Here is a 17,792-nt window from a genome sequence, read left to right on the forward strand (position 1 = left end):
CATTTTGTAAAAGTTTCTGTACAGAAAATGCAATGATCTCACTAACTCAGTTCTGGTAAAACTAAGTAAGAAAAATGATCCAATTTACATTTTCTTGTAATCGTTCTAAGGCTTCTACTTGTGTATATCATAATATTCTATGAGGGAACTAAAATGTCAGGAAATTCCCTAAATGTGTCACTGGAATAATGCCTCAAAAACACAAAACAGAAGGTTGCATTAAAAATGCTGAAACAGTAATAAAATTAATATCAGAGGAGGGAAACATAAAATATGGTGTCCTGCAAGTTTCAGTACTTGGACTACATAAATGATTTACCTGGGACACTGAAGGACTACATATATTCTGATAAAGTGGCCGTACATACCATATACAGCCAGGAAAGTAGTGGAACAGTCTTACAACTGGTCACAGCAAGAAACTTAATTTTTAATCTGACTATAAACTCATATTAAGCAATACAAAACAACTAAATACTTTTGGGTACCAGTAGTAAAGACCAATGAGCACACACTAAATGGAACTCCACATGTAAAATTCCTAAGCATCCACAATAAATACTGAAGTGGCATGTGCTAGAGGATAAGATAACCAAAAAGTCAGTTCTAGCTGCTCTGCACTTAGAAATCTCTCTTACTGTGTTGCTAGCATACTTGGCATAATTTTGCTCAATACAGTCCTATGGCATAATTATCTAGTACAATGTAGTTAAGGTCAAGAAAGTATTTAACCTAAAGCTATCTTAGTTACCTAGTAAAAATATTGGATAAAATTAATGAGCAAGTCCCTGGCATAGGCCTCTTCAGGAACCTCTGGATTCTTACACTTGCATGCCAATACATTTTCTTTCCAATGGGATTTATCATTAATAATAAGAATGAATTTATGATGAACAATGGAAATGTGTAACTCTGTAATGGCAGTAGAAATAATTTCCATATGGGCTATGTCTACAGTTTATATAGGAGTTATATATGCTAGTACAGGAATTTACAAAAGGTGACATGCAGACATCAGGCAGCATACTAGAAATCTCTCAATATTAAAAAGCAAAGCAACAGGACATCTCATTAGCCACTTCTCCTGAAAATTATCAACTTGTCAGAGTTGAAAATTCCACTTTACACTGATGTTCATATTGGACAGGTTTTTAACTCTTTCAATGCGTACATAGCTAATATTGGTCTCTGACATAATTAAAGTTACATATATGCTTAGTATAAAATAGTTAATAAAAACTACAGCTAGAGTTTTGAGTAAAAGCAATGGCTTTTATTCTCCTAAATAAATAGTGGTTCCTACAATTACCAGTGTGAGTAGATGAACACTACTCATAATCTGTATTTAGTATAATACATAGAATTTGCTTGCAGTAGCCACTTCTGTCTTATCTGTAACTTAATTCATTCAAAATTCTAGAAGGATCTACTTTATTAAGGTATTGAACATGTGTGAATAAATTAATGACTATAAACAGTCTTGTATATCTCAAAACAGACCACCAATTTCTCTTAACAGTAAAAACTGATGCTAACTATTTTTTAAGCTTTCTCCCAGTCTCTAAAACTTCCAAACAGGACTGGAAAATTACAGTGAATAATGACAGAGCATAAATAATGGCAAGTACAGTGAATGAAAGTATCACTCTCAATATGCCACTAACCCTCATAATGAAAGAAAAGTATTACTTTACATGACTGGCACCATGTACACAGATAAAAAAAAGCATACAAATGCACCAATTTTTCAGGAGGTACTGTAATTAACATTTGCTGTCCCTCTAGTAAAATTTCAGTGTTTTTCTGCTATAAGAAGAGTGTGACACCCACTCATTTCATCATAACAACAGATAACTTCCTATGAATATTTTCAACACGAGTAAGTGAACTATCTAGTTATAAATGAACATACGCACCTGCATGAATAATAATTGACCAGTTTCTCTTCAGGAGGCATATTGAAAAGACGATGAAACTTGAAAGATACAGTTTTGAACGATTGTGTGTCCTCATCTGAAAGACAGACAAAATTAAATTTATCTCAGTGTAATTAAATGAAAAACCCACGCAACTCAATTTTAATGAAATAAGTGATAAATCAAAGTGTGTCGTCATATTGTTTGTGAATGAGCCAGCTACAGAAAGAAAATTTTCCACCACTGATATTGTGTATGCCTAATGATCTCTCATTCAACCCTGCCATTCCACTGTGTGTGTGTGTGTGTGTGTGTGTGTGTGTCAGACAGGTTACTTGATGAGTAGCAATCAGCCCCTTTTACCCTATGTCCTCATGTCTTAGAGATCCATTGGGGGGGGGGGGGGGGGGATCCTGCACCTTGGTGCACTGCATGAACTACAGTGTTATAGGATAACATGAAAACATGTAAGGCACACCTGTATGAGCCTGCTTAGTGCATCTGCAACATTTTGCATGGTCAGTGGCCTTCAGTAGAGGACTGAATGTTTTGTGGGCATTTGAGACACAGAATTTGATTTAAAGGGAAGTATGATAACATACAAAATGGATCTTGATGGCACAATGCTTTGCAGGATCAATGACAGATTAGAGGTAGATCACAAATAATACAGGTGAGCCAACAGTTTAGTATTCCCCATATTGTAATTTCACAGCTGTGGAGAATATTCACTGGCAAGAAAGTCCAATCACATACTACAATCCAGCACCAGGTTCACTATCTCACCTTGAGTGCTCCAAGATGTCTTAACTGGCACAGAGGCTTTGGTAGCCTTGGGTCATGTATCTCCTATCAAATTTGAAATTATCTGCTTCAATAGTTGATTCTGAATACACAGCAATCAGCCCACATATTCCTCATCTTGTAATGGCCTCAAATCCACCACAGTCCAGATTTATAATCGGGGCTTAGTCTCTGCCAACCACCACAGATGGAGACCTGTTGATGCTGTAAGTCCTCAGAGTTGGGCTACTTTCGTGTTGTTCACCTTCTGAGTGACGACACAAGCACAGCTCGAGACATTTCAACTTAACCCAGAAATAAGATTCTTTCTGCAACATTCATCATCAAATGCTGGGAACTAATGAATAATCCATTATGTGTTGGTCAACACTATGCCAATGATGCTGCTGCCACTACCATCACCTACTTTTGAAATGCATGCAGGTGCTAGACAGCTCACTTCTGTTCCGTCTTCATGGAAGACCAATGGAGGATTCCTTTGCCCTGGACCACTAGGGGCAAGACAAATCCTGATGTGTTCACAGCAGCAGACTTTTTCACCAGGCTAACCATGCTACAGACTGACAATGACAGACTTGTTGACACAGCAACAGTCACCACTGAAGTGCATACTCAGCACTTCTTCCAGTAAGGTCAGACTGGAGGATGACAGCCTGGGCGACAATGAGATTGCATATTCACCTCACCTGTCATTGATGTTAGCAACTTCACAGCTCAATGATTGTATGCAAACAACAGTAAAGATGTTGTCGTATCTATCAGCTGCCTACTTCTGCAGAATTTCTATATTTGGTAGAGAATCACCGCCCACATCCAGCTATCCCAGCAACTCTGCTATAACTGGTGTTGGAAAAACTTTTGAAGGTAAAGATACACAGCCGGAAGACTTTAAAGTTTGTTTTTGGACCACTGTGGTTGTCTCCCTATCCCTATTCTTTCTTCTACATTATTTTTTGGATGAATTGTATCCTTATGATGGTAGTAAATAGGCAATATGGCTAAACAACTTTTGGCTCAAAATGTGTTCAGAATCTGATAGATCAAGTAACTCAGTTGCACACAGAATTAGCACAGCTAAGAGAAAAGGAGGGAATGGTCATATCCTAGTGCAACTTTCTCCAACATTGACATCGCTTTGTTGTTTACTCCATTTTCCGGGAAATCTGGGGAATATATCTTCAATTTTATTGACAATTTGGATACAGCTGCCAGGTTGGGAAACTGGAATAATGAACAAAAACTAAGCGTAGTTAAACCAATGTTAACAGGAGATGCTAGGGCATATGTAATGTGCCACAAGAAATTAAGGTAAGCACAGCTGTTGGATGACTTGAGGCACGGGTTGGTAGAGGAATAATACCTTGAGATACTACCATGAGCAGCTTAAAGGGATAATTCCAAAACACGGAGAATCGACAGAGAATTTTTTTTATCACATTCACAAAATTAATACCAAAACATAAGAGCTCTCTGAAGATGATAAAGCTAGTAAGGTCATATTAAAGGAAGCTGGACAGAGACTGCTTGATGTGTTTTGTGGAGTTTACTGCCAGAAATGTCAGATATGGTTTGTATGGAATTCTCAAAGACTCTGAATGAAGCAACAGAAACTGTGGCAGCACTAACAGAAATTGATGTGGTCACCAAACCATGGGAAAAGGGAGTAAAATTTAATACAGATATCAAATGTTTTAGGGTTGAAGTGTAACTGAAGGGAACAACAGTATCACACATGTAAATGTTTCAGACATTCTGAATGGAATTGTACAAACAGAAGATTGCAGAGAGAGAGAAACTGGTCACAGGGCAAGACCTCACATCCCCTGGTAAAAGGGACAGTGGACAGTCTCTCTTTTGTACCACACTCCCAGTGAGAATTAACACACATCACCTCTGTGTGGAATCAGGTGCAGACTTTTTTTCTGATTATGTGAGAGGAAAATTTTGCAGATTTTTAATTAGATACTGGATCTCTCATATTGGTGGCAAGTAGGAATATACCTTCTAAAGTAGAATTGAATCCATCAAGCTGGAGATTAAATGGCATAGGTAGGGGTCATGTTGATTCACTAAGTTTGGCAGTGATAGGATTCTGAGTGGGGGAAAGTAACTTCCAGGTTAGGGTAGAAGTTCTCCTATGATTATAAATGGCTATGAAGTCATACTCTGTTTATACGTATTTCCTAGCTGCACATCATGCCAAAGTTGACTTAGAACAACATAGTATACAACTGTTTTCATATTTGGATTATCACTGAAAAATCATTACTGTTGCAAGGATCTCTTCAAGGCCACCTAAAATGTGTACAACATACTTTAAAGCCAACTCACAATATATCACACCGAACAGTACTGAAAAATTAATCTGGCCTGATGTAGGAGCTGATCTTCTGGCAAACTCTTTGTGTATATTTGATCCTTTGCCTGAGAATGAGGAATTAGATAAAGCACAATGTTTCACATGACATAGTTTGTCCTAGGTAAGGGAAATTGGTGGAAGCAGAGTTGTGCCTGTCAGTATTGGTAACTTTAATTCCTAAGAGGTGATGCTGGCACAATTCTCTGATGCCTAGCTTCAAAGTACTGGATGAAGATGAACAAGATAGGACTTTCACATTGATCTGTACAATGCCTGGACAGTCTGTCTATTTAACTGCACTGACAAGGAAAGTGCAACGTCTAGAGATACAAAGTAAGGGGGCCACGGTGAGACCATTAGAGGAATATTTTAAGTTATTCAATCCTCTTTGACTGCTGCCTGCCACACTATTAAAATATCATATTCCCTGGGAATAAGTCACTTGTCTGTAAAAAACTGCACCAAGTCCCACAGCATTTGAAAACTGTCATGGAAGAGTTTATAGATGAACAGCTTCAAGATAGGATCATAGAAGAGAGTAATAACCCTTGGCCTGCATCCATTGTCATTGTACCAAAAAAATCATCAGATGGCAGTAAAGCATGTAGATTTTATTCCAACTACCATAATTTAAACCAGGAAACAATTGCAGGGACCTTAAGATAATCTAGGCCAATTAATTATTTTGAAACTATGATCCTAAAAAGTGGGTACCATCAATTAGAGACTGTCTGAAAATAGTATTCTCAACTCCAGCTAGTCATTATCAATGTCCAGCTAGTCATATCAATACTGTTGTGTGCCTTTTGAATTGAGAAATACAACAGCAACTGTCATCTGCCTTAGTGTTTTGAGAAGAATAAAACCAAAGCAATATAGGGTTTATTTAGAGGATATTGTGTTTTCTGAGGATATATAAGAGCTTGTGCTGTGTTTACATGAAGTATTTGGCCATTTACATGCAACATGATTAGCAGTCAGCCTGTAAAAAAATCTGACACTCACTATACAAAAGGAACTGCTTTCATATTCAAGCCTAGCCAACTTTTATCTAAAATTTATTCTAAATTCTCTGAAATTGCAAGACCCCTCAACCAACTACTGGAGAAAGGAGTAATGTTTCAATGGCCTCCAGATTATGAAACAACTTCCCTAAAAGTAAAAAACTTATTCACCTCTAGCCCAGTTTTTACTTTTCCAGATTACTAAAAGCAAATTATGTTGTAGTGCCAGGCTAATAATTTTTCCTAGGTATGTATTTTATTCTAGGAGGTAAACAGACGAGAACATCCAATAGCAGATGTATCAAAACAACTTAAGGCAGAGAAAAATTATTCTACCACTGAGAAAGAAATGCTAGCACTAATATATGGAGCAACTTATTTTCACTGTTATTTGTATGGACAACAATTTGTAGTAATAACTGATCATGTGGCATTGAAATGGTTACTAGGACTTAAAGATCCAACTAGGTGTCTCACTAGAAGGGCCTGGCGACTGAGTGAATTTGATTTTGAAGTTGTACATCAATCAGGTAATTCACACGGAAACACTGACAGTCTAGTCACAAGATACACACTAAAAAATGTGCTCGGGTAGATACAGAAGAATGACGAGAACCACAAAGTGCTGACTCATACTGCAGCAGTTTACTAAGCATCCACAAGTCAGCACAGAAGCTGGAGAGCTAAACAGGAAGACAAGATGTAGGTTGTGCATAGTAGTGAATGAAATTGTGTGACGAAGTGTTGAAGAATGCTCATGATTCAATTCTAGCAGGGCACAGTGGCCGCTGGGCTATGGAACACAGAGTTGGGGAAAATTATTGGTTGGTGACACAAAAACAGATGTTGATCCTTACATAAAAAATTGTATCCAATGTGCTCAAAGAGCAAAACTCATTTGTCAAAAGATTACACTGCATAGATTACAGATGCAAAGGGTAGGCATGTGCACTCTCAGACAGTTTGCTCAAATACCATTAGAAAACCATTTTGTGCTAATGATAACTGATCATTTATCATGTTTTCTGTCCAACAGGCAGATACAGTGGCCCATGTGATGATTACCCAATGGGTATCAACGTTTGGAACACCCGAGGCAGTGATGATAGACCAAGGGACAAATTTTGTCAGGTTGTAACAAAGCAGTTGTGAGGATTATTACGCATTAAAAAATTTATAAACAGTGCAATACACACACTGATGTGCTGAAAAAGTCCATCATATGGTTTGGAAACTATTGAGTTACTACATTAAGTCATCATAATGACTGGTATGCATTACTTCCTTGTGTAGCAGTGACACGTAACTTAAAAATTATACTCCAGTGAGGTGGTTTTTAATCAGAAGATGTTATCTCCTTTTGAGCTATGTAAGACCTCTCCAGGAAAAGATAATATCATTGGCAAAGAATTTATTGAAAAGTAAACAAATATTTCATGCAATGTTACAAAGATGAAAGCTTTGGAATAATAGGTAAGTAGCCATATTTAAAAATCAGTATTACCAAAGTATCATGACGGACAATGGGTATGCTAACCAATCCGTATTTGCCTGGGAAAGGGAAAGAAGGAAAAAATTAGACAAAAGAAGCAGGTCTCTCGTACACTTATTCCGACACATTACTATGCACTCAGGACATCAGCAGGACTAATAAAATACAAGAGACTTCCAAGATAACTGAGGATGCAATATGTTTGTGAATTTTATGTGTTTACTTACTAATTACTAGGGTTGTGTGCTTATATACATCATAGTTAAGTTTATGGTTTAGGAGGTACTGAACTAGAATGTGCGTCGTCTTTGTGAAATAGGCTCTTAAATGAACACAAGGAAAACATTTTGTTTAGGTGCTTATTTGAAGGAACTTTTGAGTGAAATCTTATTTGCAATATTGCCAATGGCAGTAAAACAGTAGTGCTAAGGCTGGCAGGAAAACATCAAAGTTACATAGTGCAATAGGTTAACTATTTTGATAAGAACTGATGTGCAAGTAGTTGACCATTTTGTGCAGGCTTGAGCAGCAAGTAGGCTGTTTTAGTGCGCAAGTGTGTGTGTGTGTGTGTGTGTGTGTGTGTGTGTGTGTGTGTGTGTGTGTGTGCACGCGCATTAGTTGTAGGTATTTATCTTTAAGGATAGAGATTTTATGTTTCGTCAGTTTATTCATCTAAGATGAATGGTAGAATTACATAGCACTGTTCTCCAGGCAGCAACTACTATGCAATCAGACCAGGCCAATCACCAGCTGTCCCACACAATGGGTAAACACTGTACCTAGGTCACGTGAATTAATCTGTCCCGCTCCTGACCACAACAGAACGTCCAAAAGAGATAATTACAGAGAAAATGGAATCTTTCCAAAGGAAACAACTGCATTCATTATAATCCATGGTAAGGATCATTATTTTCGCTTGTTATGAGCAACGAGGTTACTGTGTCATAAAGTATGTAGAGCTACACCATCAAGATTTATTGGTCAATGGCACCTAATACAATATTTCCAGACCAACTTTTCAATTACCAGCCACCATCGTTGCAACCACAACCCTGAGTATCATCCACACATTAATTTACCTACCGAACATACCCTTTGATATCCCTTCTGATAAAAACTTAACCTACTTGAGTAACTCTTTAGACCCAACCCTGCTCACTTCGCTTCCTTAGATCAGATATTAGCTGCACAAAATGGCCATGTATACAAGGAACACCTTCTAGTCCACATAAAAAAGTATTGTATAGCATATCATTACCAACTCTTTAACTATAGGAACTTCAATATCAGCTGGCTGCACAGTTCTGTTAACAATTAGTATTGTGTACTGTCACCTCAGACACAGAGTTGTCCAAATCCTACCCAATCCTTACGTTCTTTTAACCTGTGGGTCAATAACAGTCATGTCGGCATGAGTGAAGAAGTGACAACCTCAACAAATGAAATAAAGGTTATATAAAAAGGGAAGAACAACACACCAAAGGTAAAAGTGGTGCAAGAAGTGTTTACTCCGAATTTGTGAAGCAGAACGTGAATTTTAGAACTAGTGACAGATGGATCAGTTCCCAGTTGCAGTTGGGCTCTTTAACAGCAATCCAGAGGACCATATTAAACTTAGAAGGGAGGAGATGTAACAGCAAAAACTCCACCACAGTTCAGAGCATTAACCAGGCTGCAGTCTTTGCCAACCACCATGGACAGAAATCTGTTGATGCTGCGCCTCCTCACCGTTGGCCACTTTTGCATCATCCTCCTCCTCCTCTTCAGCGACAACACCAGCTCCTTTTGATATGTTTCAATGTAACCTAGAAACAAACTTTTTTCCTCAACTGTTAGCACTGGAAGCTGCATTTAAAATGCTTCAGAACCACCCTATCATTGCTGAACAGCTGGGCAGTAATGTAATATGAAATCTGTGTTGGCCAACATCATGTTGACTGCTGCCACTACTGTTGCTGAGACACAAATTGCTGTCCATCCAGGCACTAAGCAGCTTAGAAGGAAGACTATGACATGCGGTCCAGCCTCCTCACCTCTGCCAAGATACCAATGAAGGACTACTTCATCCTGCACTACTAAGGGTGAGAGAGAGAGAGAGAGAGAGAGAGAGAGAGAGAGACTGATGTGTTCACAGTGCCAGATGTTCTTCACCAGGCTGACCATGCCTGGGCCAGAGTAATGCGAGACTTCTTTACAGCAGCAGCCACGGCAGAACTGCACACTCAGTGCTTCCTCCAAGCAAGGTCTGATCAGAGGAAGATGCCCTGGGTAATGCCAAGATGGTGTACTCATCCTGTTGGTCATTAATTCTAGAAGCTTTAAAGTCCAATGGTTATAAACAAACAGCAATAAAGATGTTTTATCTACCAGCCACCTATTCCAGCTGCACTTCTATCCATCTTCAGTAGATAATTGTTACCAACATCCAGCCTTTGCAGCAACCCCGTCACAACACACAAAAGCAACAAATGGCTTGATGAATGCCGTTTCTTACCCACAGTGGATTAATGTGTTGTTCTTGGATTAGTCACAGGTTGGACAAGAGAGTATTTTGCAATGTCCACAAACCTGTAGTAAAGGTACCCAAAGTTTTGCAAAAGATCATCAATATAGCACAAAAAAATTCAGACTGCCTTTGCAGTTAATAAGAATGTTGTGAACAAATCTTAGCAGGCATCATGGGATATAGACCAAGTGTATGGGCTCACATATTGAGTATAACAACTTTGATCCAGGTAATATGAAGAGTGGAGGGAAGTATACTGATAAGATTACTTAGGGAATATCAACAGGTGCTCTTTTTATTATTCTTGGGATCTGGCCAATGGATTCCATAATACACCACAATTGTGCAATGTACTGGCTAATAAAAAAGGACAGAGAAAGTTAATGCCATTGTAGGAGAATATGCAGACAGCAAGTTGGAAATGATGAATAAGTTATTAATATAATGGCAAGGATCCTGGGAAAGCAGTACTACTGCGAGAAAAGTATATGAAATATTTCCTAATGTTAAGGAAAGGTTGTTGATTGGTGAAATTCACCTCTCAAGAGGTTTGGTTCACTCTATAAGTGGACATGGCCCATATCCCACTTACCTAAAGAGGATAAATAATGATAAAGTGATGTTTGTGGACTGACAGTGACTCTTGAGCATATTTTCTTCAAGCGTAATCTACATACAAATATCAAAGATGGAGGGGGGGGGGGGGCGGGGAGGAGGAGGAGGAGGAGGAGGAGGAGGGAGAGAGAGAGAGAGAGAGAGAGAGAGAGAGAGAGAGAGAGAGAGAGAGAGAGAACAGTGTGTGTTATAAACTCACAGGGGCAGTGGATTCTACTATGTACTGAACAAAAATTATTATCTGCAAAGATGTCAAGAAGTGGATTGGAATTTGATTTGGAAAGATAAGATCCAGCTACAAGAAGAGATTAGGCTTCACAGACAACACACGTGAGATGCCTCTAGGATAGGGAGGAAATAGCAATATGTGTCATGCAGAATGGGATCAGGAGACTGTGCTTTGGTAGAACATGCATATTGTGGACTGACACCCAGATCAAATTATAGTCTTAATTTAGAATTAGCCTAATTTTAGACTTTTTTAATACAAGCAGTTTTTATTTCTGGTATTTGTTATGTTATGTTATTAACAATTTTTTATTATCTTTTTCTCATTTATATGACTACTACTACTACCACCGTAGTAGTAGTACAGTTTGCTTTTGTTTCAATGTAGCAAATACAAGTTATGCCAAAAAATAAATAATTAGATTAGTAAATAGAAGTGTGTTCATCTAGTAGCCCCTGGGACACACAACAACACTACTAAACTTAATAATATTATGGAAAAGGAGCTCTCTGGCTGTACCAATGTTTTTGTCTGTGTGGTTTTATGATACAAACATGTGCGGCACAATTTGTATTCGTGAAGGTAATGGGACTGCTGCAATCTTTAGGGAAGGCATCCTGCAGTTGTATGTGCAGCTGTCTCATTGTTCATATCAGTATGGTTTTCAATATGATGGAAGTACAACTGTCCTAGAGAATGAGTATCTGGAACAGGAGGAAATCACATCTAGAATGGCCATCTCAATTCCTGGAGTTAATATGATTTAATATTCAAGAGATATTCTAAACTGAAATAGTAGAGCCCTAATGCTGTCAACATATACTACTGATTACCTCAAAAGTACCCTTGTCCAATGGGAGCTGTTACTGCAAGCCACGTTGGACAGTCTGATCCATTGTGGGCAGAGGTATCATGCATGTGGTACTGCCCTGTACAAGCACTACACCCCATATTGATGTGTATGTCACTGCAGAGAGGCATCGAACATAGTGTCACTCATAGCCAGTTTTCTGGTAACACTCTATCCATATCACTGTGTTACATACTATAATATGGTCAGGATATCTCTCAGTGCACACATTAACACCAATCCACATGGGTTATTGTGAATCACAAAGATTCCTACATTCATTCATGGACACAGATGTACATATTATAGATAAAATTTTATTATTTCACCAAAAACATTTAGTTTTTGGTAGTTTTTATCATACAAATAACCTAGTAAATGATACTATATGTCATTTTTTTTCAAGCCTGTGACATGATACTTTGAGAAATATAACAGGGGAATTATTTTCAGCCATAATGGCTCTGTTTGTGCACCATGACTGTGTGGGATAATTATTTATTTCAAGTTTCTGCTACCAGTCACCTTTTATTTTATGCTTAATCTAACATAATGCAACATGTTTCGAACATTTTCTGTTCATCTTCAGATGTTTATACATACATACATATACATACATATAGAGAAATGTTACTTAAAAATAAGCAGTCTTAAACTAGATTAATCTAGAACTCTTTGTCCACTGTTTTTTTTACTGTAGCTGCTGGTGTGGCATTTGGGGGGAAGGAAGGGGGGCAGTGTATGGCTAGACATCACTGATTTCGAATTCTGGCCATACACTGCCCCCTCCTTCCCCCCAAATGCCACACCAGCAGCTACACTAAAAAACAATGGACAAAGCTTCTGGTAAACCTTCTGGGATGTAAGGTCGTGGTCCATGAAACTCTTTTCTTTCTACGATACATAAGTCGCTCTCAGACGTCCGACCCGTCAGTCGGCAAGACTCACCGGAGGAGAAACACCCCTCTGAAGATGTTCAGCGCAGCTCTGGACGAAACGTTAGGAGCTGAAGAGTTTCATGGACCACGACCTTACATCCCGGAAGGTTTACCAGAAGATATGACATCCGGTCATGAAAGCTTTCATACTATGAATGGACAAAGCATTCTAGATTAATCTAGTTTAAGACTTTTTACTTTTAAGTAACATTTCTCTATATGTATGTATGTATGTATGTATAAACACCTCAAGATGAACAGAAAATGTTTGAAATGAGTTGCATTATGTTAGATTAAGCATAAAATAAAAAGTGACTGGTAGCAGAAACTTGAAATAAATAAATAACAGGGGAATATCTCTGGCAGCCATATCTATATAAACAAGACATGTTCAATTTATAATAAACTATTAAACTATCCTTTCCCCTGCGGCTTTTCCTACTTATGTGTTCTACACATCTACTGAACACACCTCCAACTCCCACTGTGTCCACCTCATCCTCCCACTTCTATCTATCTCCTATCTCCTCCTTCTCATTCAATGTCTCTTCATCTCCTTCAGCCACCCCCCCCCCCCCCCGACCACATCTTATATCTTTCTCCTGTCTCCCTCTCACCATCCCCTCCTCTATCCATGTTACGCCACCCCCATCTATGCTCATCGGCACATGTAGCCCCTGCAATACAGTTTCTGTTCCCACAACATGCCTGTCATTCAAGGCAAGCCACTCACCGAAGGCTTGAAAATCATTTATTTGCCCTTAACCTATGGGCCACCATGCAAAGCAAGTCAGTGAAGCAGGCTGATATAAATCCAACTCAACAAGTGCCTGTCATGCAGGGCAGCCTACAAGCTGGGCCTGGAAAACTTTCTTGTCCTTCACATGTAGGCTGCCCTGCTTCGATTTTGCAAGTCAATACACTCCCCACACAATATGCCTGTCATGCAGGGTGGCCTATAAAAATGGCTCTGAGCACTATGGGACTCAACTGCTGAGGTCATTAGTCCCCTAGAACTTAGAACTAGTTAAACCTAACTAACCTAAGGACATCACAAACATCCATGCCCGAGGCAGGATTCGAACCTGCGACCGTAGCGGTCTTGCGGTTCCAAACTGCAGCGCCTTTAACCGCATGGCCACTTCGGCCGGCAGGTGGCCTATATGCCAGGGGTTTAGAAAAAAAACAATATACATACATAAAGCTGAGTATGTGCTTGAATTAATGAAAGACTAAGGTTTCACATCCAGTCAATGACATGGTCATTACAGGTGGAGCACAAACTCAAACAGTGGAAAAGTGGTGAAGGAAGTCAGCTATGCCCTATCAAAGGAACCATCTTGGCCTTTGCCCTAAGCGATTTAAGGAAATCATGGTAGATCTATCTAGAAGGCTTGGCGGGGATTTGAAATACCACCATCCCAAATAAGGTTGCAGTTCTTACAACTTTGCCACCTCACAATTCAATTCATACATGAATTAATTACACATATTAAACTGTTACTTACATTCCATATACAATATAGGTGCAAAGTATTAACTGGTTTGGGAAAAAGATCAGTTTATACATAACTATAAGCAAACAACTTATATGAATGCCTTATTTTGTTCACATTCAACTTAATTCTAGGTTTAATTTTTACCACAAAATTGAGAGAGAGAAATGGTCTACAAAATTTCTCTGCACTATAAAAGTTTTCAAACAAAAATAATTTCAGCTTCTTTATTACAACTCAAAAATTCTTTACTGTGTATCAATACATAGCTTCAAGGAGTATTGAAATATAGTTACTCAAACAGAACTCACCATCAATGCCTTGATTATCTGGTACATTGTTTGCTATGACAGACTGAATTTTGCAGCAGACGAATTCAGTAACATCATCTTCATTATCAAATGAACTCAGTGTGCTAGACAGGTTACGCTGCAGCCACTCCCAATCCTTCTCAATTTCCACATGTGTCAGAGAGCATGCTATCACTTTAAAAATAATTTTCATTTAATTAATATTCGCCAAATTTCACTTTTCTGTGGTTATAAAATTAAGACAAAGAAACTCTTTGGCATATATCATGCACTAAGGTTGCTGTATACACTGAAAATTAGCAGTATTCTTTCATCATTCCAACATTAAATATTAAGGTATTTATTTTCAGGCATCTACTTTATTACAGTGGGACATTCAGTATTAAACAGGAGTCTGGAAAGGAGATTCCATGGCACCAATGCTATTCTCTGGAGCTCTATGCTAAGTCTTCAGCCCTCTCAACTATGAAAAAAAGAGAATAAACATGTTCGTGGAAGATAACAACTGGATGAACAACAAAAGAAATAAACAGGTGATACAATATGGCTCATAGTAGTTTTAGATTAATTAAAGAGTGTTTTAAAAACCAACTCCCTATTGTTTCTCAAATGGAAACACAGTATCTACTGCCCATTTTGACTTACTGTTGTGGGATATGGATTTTTAATCTGAAAACTACTAAAAAAACTGTGGGTCATCAGCACCTAATAGTGGAAAACATGTTCATAATTACCAATACAAATGCAAAAACGAACAAATGGATCAGGAAACAGAATAATGAAATATTTACTATTAAAAACAGTCTTGATCACGATTTATTTATTTATTAAGGTGACAGTAGTGGTCATCTTCAGACCATTGAGTAGGAACCTCTTTCTGCTGGAGAATCACTACTGAGTGACAAGATTATCAGTGGTAGAGCGACCCTGGTGGAAGCCATCCTGACATGGAGCCAGTAGACCACGCGAGTTCAGGATCCAAGCCAACCACTGACATACCATACATTCTAGCAGCTTACAAATAACATTGGTGAGACTGATGGGCCAATAGCTATCCACATCAAGCGGGTGACGTATCTCTCCCTACACTCCTGCTTCTGTCGTTTGATAAGTTGACGAACATGGGCATGGAGCCGTTTAAAGGCTATGAGGTGCTCCAGGGAAGGGTGCCACTTATGCTGCTGTAGAGTTCGCCGACATTCCTTAATTGCTTCAGTGGCTTCGGGTGACCACCATATGACTGCATTATGCCTCTGGCATCCTAAAGAGCGGGGGATCGCATTTTCTGCCCTAGAAACAATTGTTGTAGTCACTTGCTCAACCATCACATCATTGTTACTGTGTGGGGGAGATTCAACGGCGACAGCAGAGGTGAAGTTTCCCAGTCCACCTTGCTTACAGCCCATCTGGGTAGGCGTCCATGGGCCTGACGCTGGGGCAATGACAGGAAGATGGGGATGTGGTCACTAACACACAGGTCATCATGTGCTCTCCAATGGATAGATGGGAGAAGTCCTGGGCTGAAAATTGGTAAATCAATGGCTGAGTGAGTATCATGAGCCACACTGAAATGCACGGCGGACCCAGTACTTAAGAGGCAGAGGTCGAACTGAGACCGTAAAGTTTCGAAATCTCTGCCTCGAACAGTAAGCACAGTGCCACCCCACAATGGGTTACGGGCATTAAAATCTCCCAAAAGTAGGAAAGGTTTAGGGAGTTGATGAATCAGTGCAACTAACACATTCAGGGGTATTGCACCATCTGGAGGAAGATATACATTGCAGACAGTTATCTCCTGTGTCATCTTTATTCTGACAGCCACAGTTTCAAGAGGAGTTTGAAGGGGTACAGTGTCACTACAGACTGAGTTTACAACATAAACGCAAACTACACCTGACCCTCAATTACATTCACTACGGTTCCTGTAATATCCATTATAGCCGCAGACGGCAGGGGTCCGCATTGCCGGGAACCAGGTTTCCTGGGGGCCAACGCAGATAGCAGGTGTAAAGGTTAACAGTTGCTGTAGCTCAGCCAGGCGGTGGAAAAGACCGCCACAATTCCACTGGAGGATGACATCGTGAGACTGGGAAGGCATGGAGCATTCAGTGAGGTAGTTTATGTCTCAGAGTCACCTGCTGCCACCGACTTATTGCCTGAGCAGTTTATATCCATTGTGTCTGAGGGTCCGGCGAGATCTAGGCCCTCAGTGGACACCAAAATCTCCACCCCATCCTCAGATACAGAGCTTGTAGGTAGCGGTGGTATGGGTGCCACCGTAATTTCCTTGGTCTTAGGGGTTTTCTTATTGGATTTTTCTCACTGCTCCTTGGTTTTCCCTAGCTGGGAGGACTTCACTGGCTTAGTCTTCGGTTGGTTGGTTTAAAGGCAGGAGAAGGGACCAAACTACGAGGTCATTGCTCCTTGTTCCTAATAAAACAATGCCACAAGTGTGAGAATAAAACAGATAAAACATATAACACAAAACGGAAAGAAAGGAAATGCCACAAGAACGAAGGGAAGGCAACGACCACTAAAAGGAACAAAAGGGGACAAGAAAACAGAGACGCTAGAAACAGAAGAGCGTAAAACAAGAAAGCAGATTACAGTGGCTGGCCAACCACGAAATAAAAAGGGAAAGCCAGCCACTCTGCAACACATTAAAACTTCGACCCTAAAAGCACTAGGGTGGAGGACACAGGATAAAGGACATGCGCTAAAACCTACATAGAAGTATAAAACCCACTTTCGCAGATAAAATGTAACTCTAAAGCTGCTGTGGAGGTATTGTCACCCAACACCGAAGGCAGGGTGCTGGGAAAGTTAAAAATATGCCGCAGAGCAGCTAAAAGTGGGCAGTCCAGCAAGAGGTGGAAAACTGTCATTTGGGAACCATAGTGACACTGAGGTGGATCCACGCGATGGAGTAGGTAACCATGCGTTAGCCACATATGGCCGATGCGGAGGCGGCAGAGGACAACTGATTCCCTGTAGTCTCTTTAATGACATGCAGTTTGTTGTGTGTGCTGTTATGCCCTTCCATCTCCAAAAGCTGGAAAACCCTGCGGTGTAAGACAGAACGCAGGACAGCTCCAGAGATGCCTATCTCCAGATGCAGTTTCCGCGTCACCTGTTTGGCCAGCAAGTTCATTGCTGGGGATTCCGAGGTGTCCTGGGGTCCACGCGAACACCACGGAACAGCGGGACTGTTCCAGGGCATAGATGGACTCCTGAATGGATGTTACCAGAAGGTGGCAAGGGTAGCACTGGTC

General features: G+C 39.7%; 1 protein-coding gene across 2 annotated transcripts in view; it reads right to left on the reverse strand.

Moving 5' to 3' along the window:
* The window catches only part of LOC124608258 (TBC1 domain family member 9), a 164,539-nt gene that overhangs the window by 130,882 nt on the left and 15,865 nt on the right, over nucleotides 1-17,792 (reverse strand). For both annotated transcript variants that reach the window (XM_047139973.1, XM_047139972.1), the window contains exons 3-4: nucleotides 14,521-14,694; nucleotides 1,917-2,013 (exon numbers count right to left, since the gene is read on the reverse strand). In XM_047139973.1, the coding sequence (XP_046995929.1) occupies nucleotides 1,917-2,013; nucleotides 14,521-14,694 (271 nt within the window). The remainder of the gene's footprint in view (nucleotides 1-1,916; nucleotides 2,014-14,520; nucleotides 14,695-17,792) is intronic.

Source organism: Schistocerca americana, chromosome 1, assembly GCF_021461395.2.
Source record: "Schistocerca americana isolate TAMUIC-IGC-003095 chromosome 1, iqSchAmer2.1, whole genome shotgun sequence".
Lineage (NCBI taxonomy): Eukaryota > Metazoa > Arthropoda > Insecta > Orthoptera > Acrididae > Schistocerca > Schistocerca americana.